The sequence below is a fragment of the Chlorocebus sabaeus genome, chromosome 16 (genome assembly GCF_047675955.1).
Source record: "Chlorocebus sabaeus isolate Y175 chromosome 16, mChlSab1.0.hap1, whole genome shotgun sequence".
NCBI classification, from domain to species: Eukaryota; Metazoa; Chordata; class Mammalia; order Primates; family Cercopithecidae; genus Chlorocebus; species Chlorocebus sabaeus.
In genome coordinates this window covers 79,109,720-79,118,389 of record NC_132919.1, presented here as the reverse complement: position 1 = coordinate 79,118,389, position 8,670 = coordinate 79,109,720, and the positions used below count along the sequence as shown (strand labels likewise).

The following is an 8,670-nucleotide window of genomic DNA, read 5'->3' as shown; positions in this document are numbered from 1 at the left end:
GGTGGGGGCGGGGGGGACGGCCGGCTGAGCCTTCTGGGCTTCAGTCTGCGCAGTGGGGCAGGAGAACCAAGCCCCAAGCTGGGCACCAGCCAGGAGACGGAAGTGTGGGACCCTGGGCTTGTTCCTTGAGCCAAAACTCAGAGGCAGCCAGGCCGAGCTGCAGGAAACCAGCCTTGCCCACCGGGACCAGCCTTGGGACCACTGTTCCTGAAGAGGCAGAGCCCACTCCAGGCCTGCCCGAGGGAGCCAGCCAGGCCCTGGAAAGAGCTTCAGGAAACAGGGCCATCATCTTGTACTTGATCTGTCCAAAACAGTGCGGGAGAACAGGGAGGTGAGCTGAGAGTAGGTAAGCTTTGCTTGCCTTGGATTCAAGTTAGCTTTTTATTATGGGATAACTTTAGACTTACAGAAAAGTTGCAAAGACAGTAGGAAGGTTCCCCAGTGCTCTACTCCCAGTGTCCCCTAACCTGGCATCTTACAGGGTCATAGGACAACTGGCATAACTGAGAGATTAACCTTAATACGACCAAACTCAAGGCTTTGGGTTTGGCTAGTTCTTCCACCACTGTTCCTTTTTCTGTTCAGGGTCCATCGTTTCATTTAGTGGGAGAAGATGACACATTCCAGGCTGGGCAAGGTGGCTCACGCCTGTCATCCCAGCACTTTGGAAGGCCTAGGAGAGTGGATCACTTGAAACCCTGTCTCCACCAAAAATGCAAAAATTAGCCAGGCGTGGTGGTGCATCCCTGTAGTCTCAGCTATTGGGGAGGCTAAGGCCCGAGAATCGCTTGAATCCCGAGACAGAGGTTGCAGGTAGCCAAGATCACGCCACTGCACTCCAGCCTGGGCGACAGAGTGAGACTGTCTCAAAAATAAAATAAAATGGCCGGGCGCGGTGGCTCAAGCCTGTAATCCCAGCACTTTGGGAGGCCGAGACGGGCGGATCACGAGGTCAGGAGATCGAGACCATCCTGGCTAACACGGTGAAACCCCGTCTCTACTAAAAATACAAAAAATTAGCCGGGCGTGGTGGCGGGCGCCTGTAATCCCAGCTACTAGGGAGGCTGAGGCAGGAGAATGGCATAAACCCGGGAGGCAGAGCTTGCAGTGAGCTGAGATCCGGCCACTGCACTCCAGCCTGGGCGACAGAGCGAGACTCCGTCTCAAAATAAATAAATAAATAAAATAAAATATAAAGGAAAAAAAAGCCATTCCAGCAGGTACAGTGAAGAGGCAAAGGCTAGGAGTGGGGACCCATGCCCAAGCTCCCATGTCTGTAGCCGGCCAGCTGAGAGGCGGTGGGGACTGTCAACAGGTGTGGAGGTGACCCAGAGTCCAGGGGCTGAGCTGGTGCAGAGGAAGGAACAAAGCAAGGACCTAGAGGTGGGGCAGTGCAAGCCGTGGGGGGCGCAGGCCCTGGGTTAAGTTTCAGCTCTGCCACACCTCCCTGGGCCACTGTTGTCGTATCCACTAAATGGGCCGAAACAAATAAGACACAACAAGTTCATAATAAAAACCACCAAAGCCAGCACTGGACTAGCAAAGAACAATCACAACGCTTCTCTGAGCCCCAAGTCTCCCTTCCGGAAATGCAAAGGACACACCCACCTCTGGCGGAAGTGCAGCTGCTGACTCTCCCGGCTCGGCGGCCGCCCAGCTCCCCCCAGTTCCATCCATGCGGTCCCCCCCCCAGGCCCAGCTGCCCGGCCCTCTCCGGCACTGGTTCCAGAAGGGTGGTGGTGGCCACCCTGCGCCACCGGCTTCCCAGAGCATAGCCCAGGACGGTCCTGGCGCGACCTTGGGCGAGGCCCCGCTGCAAAACAGAAAAATCACAGCGCGCGGTCCGGCCCCCTGCGCCCCGTGGGCTCCAGGCCTCGCCCTGCCCGCTCCGACTGCCCGCCCGCTTCCCAGGGGCAGGCAGCCCCGCATCCCCCGCCGCCCTCGGCACCGGGACTCCCCACGCTCCGAGGCCCCCCACGCCCGGCTCCCGCCCCAACCCCTCGGAGGCGCCGGGCCACTCCAGCGCCCCGGGGCTGCCCCGCCGCCGCCCCTTTGTCCCGCGCGCCAATCGGCGGCCTCCTTGACTAAATAAGGCCAGGAGCGCCGGGCGGGCGCCCCCCGTCCGTTACTTCCGCCCCCCGCCCGCCGTGACTCAGGGCCGGCGGCAGGCGGGGACGGCGCTGCCCCGGGCCGGGCTTCCCGGCGGCGGCGGGCGGGGCTCCGGCGGCGCCGAAATCGCCAAATATGGCCGCGCCGCCGCCCCCCGCCGCACACCTGGGCCGCACCTTGACCCCCGCCGCGTGACGCGGCCGCAGAGGAGGAAGTCGCTCCCCGCCCCCCGCCTGGGGCGGCGCCCCCTCCCCACCCCTCCCTGCGGCTCAGGCCCTGGGGGTGGCGGGGAACCCCGGGGTCTCGAGGCGCCAGCCCCGCCCCCATGACCCTGGCGGCCTCGGGTCCGCAAAGTGGGGAAGAAGGGTGGGGACGGGGACTCGCGCCCCGGGCCGGCGCCTCCCCGCACTTCCCAGACAAAGGAGCTTCGGAGGAGGCCGGAGGCCGGGAGGGGCAGGCTATTGCCCACCCGCCCCGTGTCCCACGGTGGGGCACGTCGCATCTTGGGACCCCCCCCAAGTGGAAGTCCCCACCGGGGATCGAGCAGGCTGTGTGGTTCTGACCAGGGACGCGACTCCGTGTGGGTTTGTTGGAGGCCCAGCCCCGGCTTCGCCACGGGAGGGAACACACCTGACATCCTTGCCCGGGCCCCCGGAGAATCTGGGCCTGGAGAGCGCAGTACCCCCGGGAGGCCTGGGGCACGGGGACCTTAGGCACGGGTCTCGGCGTCCGGGGTGACTGCAGCCCGCAGGTGAGCTGGGCCGGCCGCCGTGCCCTGACTCGCTGTTCTCACTTCCAAACATGGGGTCGCGAGCTAACCTTGCAGGGCTCGGGACTCCGCGTGGGGACCCTGGCCCCGTCCCCCAGCCTGTCGGGTCAAGCTGAACGCCCCGCGACCTCGGGCGAGTCCGTCGCCTCACTGCGCGGCCTGACTGCCACCCCACCGCGGCCGGCGCTCCAACCCTGAAAATTCCAGCAGTGCACAAGGAAGCTTCAGTGCCGGGCGCCTCTCGGGGTGTGTAACCAAAGCACCGGCGCCGCTCCGGGCAAGCAGTGAGCGCCCCGAACCAGCCTGTGCCGAAAACCCACGCAACCCTGACCCCTGCCCTTAACTAGCATCGTAACTAGCATCGTAAAAAGACGAGGGGATCCCCCCGACCGCCCGAGACTGCGGAGCCGACCTTCAAGAAAGTCAGGGTTCCCGTTATCTACCTCAGTTTCCCTATGATGTCTACAGGTGACCAGAATGAAACAAAGGCCTCGCTCCACACCACCTCCTCAACACACAAGGGGGCGGGGTGGCCCCAACCCGGAGCGCGCGCCTGCGGACAATCGGGCCTGTGATTTGAGGGGCAGGGATGAGTCGGGTAGAAAGGGGTCTCGGTCTCCAAAACAACGTAGACCCGGGGCAGGGCGCCCCGTGGAAGGACCTGCATAGTGGTGGCTGCGCTCGGGGACCAGGGCGAAGTGAGGGCTCCCCCAGCGCCCAGGGATGCAGAGTGTCGGGGACCCCCGCCGCGCCCCTTCCCAGCCCGGCACTGGCGCCCGGGCTCCTCGTGGAGCCCGAGGGGACAGGCCGCAGGGACGTCCCAGGGAGCAAAGCCCCGCAGCGTGGCCCGGGCCTCGGGGACCCACCCCAGCTCCGGCGCGGCCCCGCCCCGGCCAGGCAGTTTCGGGGAGCAGCCGCGCCCTCCCCACGGCGCGACAGTCCCGGGGCGAGGCCGGGCCCATCAGCCCTTCGGTCCTCCCGGCGGCCCCCGGAGGGCGCCCCGACCCAGCCCCGCCCGATGACCGGCCCGCGCAGGGTCGCGAGCGCGCGGGGGTGGCGCGGGCGGGGCCGTTGGGAGGCGGTGCGGGCTGGGGCCGGGGCCCCACGTGTCCCTGCCGGGCGGGCCAATAGGCGCCCGGCTTTCGGAAAGATCGCCATATATGGACATGTTCTGGGGCCGCGCGCGCCGCCGGGCCGCGCGGGCGCGCCGCTTCCGCTTAAATAGCAGCGGGGGAGGCCGCGGACGGTCTCAGTCGCCGCCGCCAGCTCGCTCACCTTGTTCTTGTGCCGCTCAACTGTCCTAGTCCTCCGCCGGTAAGCGCCCCGCCCCGGGGCCTGAGCTGGACGTCTCAGGTCTGCGCCTCTCGACCCTGGCTGGCCTTGCTTTCAGCTGCGGAGGCCTCGCCGCGCCTTCACCGGGAACAAAAGGCGGGGTGGGCCGGGCCGGGCGGACTGGGGCTGGGCGGGGGCCGGGGGTCCCGGGCGGGGCCCGGCCGCAGTGCAGAGTCCCGAGCCGCGGACGTTACGTAAAAGTCCCGGCCGCTGGTTTTAGGTGGTTGCGGTCTTGGAGGCTTGTGTCTCCGGGGTCGGGGCGGAGCTCACTCTTCTCCGCGGAGGAACATTAGTTGGCTGTGGGGTTTGTCTTCGAGAGGCGCCCGCCTGAATCCGTCTTTTCCCGGGCAGGTCGCAATGGAAGAAGAGATCGCCGCGCTCGTCATTGATAATGGCTCCGGCATGTGCAAAGCTGGCTTTGCTGGGGACGATGCACCCCGAGCCGTGTTTCCCTCCATCGTCGGGCGCCCCCGACACCAGGTGAGTGGAGGGCGCCGCGGGGCTCCTGGGTTCTGCGCTGCGGGGTAGGCTCGGTGCCGCCGACGAGGCTGACGGGTCAATCCCTGCAGGGCGTGATGGTGGGCATGGGCCAGAAGGACTCCTACGTGGGTGACGAGGCCCAGAGCAAGCGCGGCATCTTGACCCTGAAGTACCCTATCGAGCATGGCATTGTCACTAACTGGGACGACATGGAGAAAATCTGGCACCATACTTTCTACAATGAGCTGCGCGTGGCCCCAGAGGAGCACCCGGTGCTGCTGACCGAGGCCCCTCTGAACCCTAAGGCCAACAGAGAGAAGATGACTCAGGTGAGGCTCGGGGGACGCCCGCGCTCCCGTCGTTTCCCTTGTCATTTTCTGCCCAGCTTGATTTCTGACATTTAAGTGTTTCTTTCGCTGTTCCAGGCTCTGTTCCTCTCCCGGCATTTCCTCCCTGAAGTCTCCAGGTTTCTCGTTTGGTTTCTGCCTGCGTTCTTTTCTTTTCTTCACACATCACACTGGCATGCGGCATGTTGTGGCGTGTGAGCATGGGGTGGCCGTGGGTCTCTGTCCTTGACTAAGCCGCCCCTTGTTCCTCCTCAGATTATGTTTGAGACCTTCAACACCCCGGCCATGTACGTGGCCATCCAGGCTGTGCTGTCCCTCTACGCCTCTGGGCGCACCACTGGCATTGTCATGGACTCTGGCGATGGGGTCACCCACACGGTGCCCATCTATGAGGGCTACGCTCTCCCCCACGCCATCCTGCGTCTGGACCTGGCTGGCCGGGACCTGACTGACTACCTCATGAAGATTCTCACCGAGCGTGGCTACAGCTTCACCACCACGGCCGAGCGGGAAATTGTGCGTGACATCAAGGAGAAGCTGTGCTACGTCGCCCTGGACTTCGAGCAGGAGATGGCCACCGCCGCATCGTCCTCTTCCCTGGAGAAGAGCTATGAGCTGCCTGATGGTCAGGTCATCACCATCGGCAATGAGAGGTTCCGGTGTCCGGAGGCGCTGTTCCAGCCGTCTTTCCTGGGTAGGTGTTGTGAGCTAAAGTTTTCTCCTCTTTTCATCCTGGGCAATTCAGCACCACTAAGGGAGGGCTTTGTCCCCTAGGCATGGAATCTTGTGGCATCCACGAGACCACCTTCAACTCTATCATGAAGTGTGATGTGGACATCCGCAAAGACCTGTATGCCAACACGGTGCTGTCTGGCGGCACCACCATGTACCCAGGCATTGCCGACAGGATGCAGAAGGAGATCACTGCCCTGGCACCCAGCACCATGAAGATCAAGGTGAGTTGAGGGGTTGGTGGCCTTCTGCCTGGCTCTGGAGGCCTGACTGGGGGCACTGTGTGAGCTGAAGCCATGCCTGGCTGTCTTTGCAGATCATCGCACCCCCAGAGCGCAAGTACTCAGTGTGGATCGGTGGTTCCATCTTGGCCTCACTGTCCACCTTCCAGCAGATGTGGATTAGCAAGCAGGAGTACGACGAGTCGGGCCCCTCCATCGTCCATCGCAAATGCTTCTAAATGGACTGAGCAGATGCGTAGCATTTGCTGCATGGGTTAATTCAGAAGTATAAATTTGCCCTTGGCAAATGCATACACCTCATGCTAGCCTCACGAAACTGGAATAAGCCTTCGAAAAGAAATTGTCCTTGAAGCTTGTATCTGATATCAGCACTGGATTGTAGAACTTGTTGCTGATTTTGACCGTGTATTCAAGTTAACTGTTCCCTTTGGTATTTGTTTAATACCCTGTACATATCTTTGAGTTCAACCTTTAGTACATGTGGCTTGGTCACTTCGTGGCTGAGGTAAGAACGTGCTTGTGGAAGACAAGTCTGTGGCTTGGTGAGTCTGCGTGGCCAGCAGTCTCTGATCTGTGCAGGGTATTAATGTGTCAGGGCTTGAGTGTTCTGGGATTGCTCTAGAGGCTGGCAAGGGCTCCTGAACCAGTTTCTGCCCTGCCAGTCTGTCAGGGTTGGAAAGTCCAAGCCATAGGACCCAGTTTTCTTAGCTGACGTTTTCTGCCAGAACACCGTGGGCTGTTACTTGCCTTGAGTTGGAAGCGTTTGCATTTACACCTGTAAATGTATCCATCCTTTTAATTTATGTCAGGTTTTTTTGTACGCAATTCTCAATTCTTTAAAGAGATGACAACAAATTTTGGTTTTCTACTGTTATGTGAGAACATTAGGCCCCAGCAACACGTCATTGTGTAAAGAAAAATAAAAGTGCTGCCGTAACAGATGACTGGCTCCTGTGTGGGGAAGTAGCAAGTGGGCTGGGAAACCGACCTGGAAGGATTGGGTGGTCTGGGGTGGGGGAAGGTGCTGCTCATCTTGGCTTCATGAACTGATAATAAAATGGCTTACAATAATTTGAACAATTCGGTTTCTTCCAAACCGAAAGTGCAAGAACAAGGCGGCCTAGTGAGTTTGGGTGTTGGAAATTACTGAGGCAGCAGCATAAGGCTGGGAAGGAAGTCCTGAGATGGCTTTTCCCATTTTTGGGAAAAACTAGATAACTTGGTGACATTTTGGGTAAATATTTGGCATAAAACTGCTAAGAACCACCTGAATCAGCAGGGGCCTTCCTAGCAGTTTCCCCCCAGCCCTCAGGTGGACATAGGATATGAGAGTTTCATTTTGTGTCAAGAGTGCAGTAGTCATGGAGTTGGCTAATTACTGAATCCTGGAACACAGTATCTGCCACACCTGGTGTAAGTGGCTCTGCGAGTTCCCTTTGTACTTTCAGCTTTTCTCCCCGCATTGCCAGGGGCGTTCCTCTGTAGATGGGATTGGGAGTCCAATGCGTAGCTCCTCTATGCTGCTTACAGCTGCAGAACAGTCATTTGGAGGTTGGGTCAGGGAAGGGAGATTACCAATTGAAAAATGTTCTTCCAAAACTATTTCATGTTAAGTCGGGTCTAAGGGATTACTTCTGCTGTTGGGAGATAGATTTTACCCAGGCGGGGTTAGTGGTGCTTCCTAGCTCCCCGTCTGATATGGGGTTGGGGGAGAGGAGGCTCAGGCTGGGTGGGGGTGGGGGTGGAGGCAGGCATGACAAATTACAAGTTTCCCCAGCTCCAGGCCCCCACCCTACTTGGTTCTGTGACCTCACATCACAGCATGACTCTTCTCAGCGACTAATACCTGCAAAAAATAGAAATACTTACAGGACAAACCAAGAGATGCTCATGGACGCTGGGCATCAGCAAATGCACATTAAAACAGATGACAGTTTATATCAGATGAGCAGAAACCAGGAGATGGGTAGTTGTGAGCATTGGCCAGGGCATAGGGACCAGGGACAGCCCCGCACTCTCCAGGCGTTGAAAGCTGCAGCTCTTCTGGAGTGCCCAGTTGCAGGTTTCCAGCCAAAATGAGAGGATGAGTACATCCTACAGCTCCCAAGCCCCAGTCCTGGGCATACACCCTAGAGGAACCCCAGGGACTAGGACATGCAAGCTGCTTGTGAGGGTGGGGGTTAAGTGACATAGTGACGTGGCAGATGTGCACCTACGGCAGTGACGCGCTGAAGCTGGGTCTCAGTAACACTGTTGAATGAAGGTTATGAACAGAGTGAGCTGTATTTCACAGCTCCATTTATGTAAGTAAAAACAGATCCAAAATATTATGTATAATGCCAGCACTTTGCAAGGCTGAGATGGAAGGATCATCTGAGCCCAAGAGTTTGAGACCAGCCTGGGCAACTTGGCAAGACCTTGTCTCTACAATTTTTCTTTTCTTTTCTTTTCTTTTTTTTTTTTGAGATGGAGTTTCCCTCTGTTGCCCAGGCTGGAGTCCAATGGCGTGATCTTGGCTCACTGCAACCTCCGCCTCCTGGGTTCAAGTGATTCTCTTGCCTCGGCCTCCCGAGTAGCAGGGATTACAGGCATGTGCCACCACACCCGGCTAATTTTGTATTTTTAGTAGAGGTGGGATTTGTCCATGTTGGCCAGGTTG

The 8,670-nt window shown here is 59.4% G+C and overlaps 1 protein-coding gene across 1 annotated transcript; it reads left to right on the top strand.

The window, feature by feature from the left end:
- Positions 1–4,065: 4,065 nt before the first annotated feature.
- ACTG1 (actin gamma 1) lies at positions 4,066–6,952 on the top strand. Its single transcript, XM_008013242.3, has 6 exons — positions 4,066–4,192; positions 4,562–4,690; positions 4,780–5,019; positions 5,293–5,731; positions 5,812–5,993; positions 6,086–6,952. The coding sequence occupies exons 2-6, from the start codon at positions 4,568–4,570 to the stop codon at positions 6,227–6,229; spliced, it is 1,128 nt and encodes a 375-aa protein (XP_008011433.1). The 5' UTR covers positions 4,066–4,192; positions 4,562–4,567; the 3' UTR covers positions 6,230–6,952.
- The last annotated feature ends 1,718 nt before the right edge of the window (positions 6,953–8,670 follow it).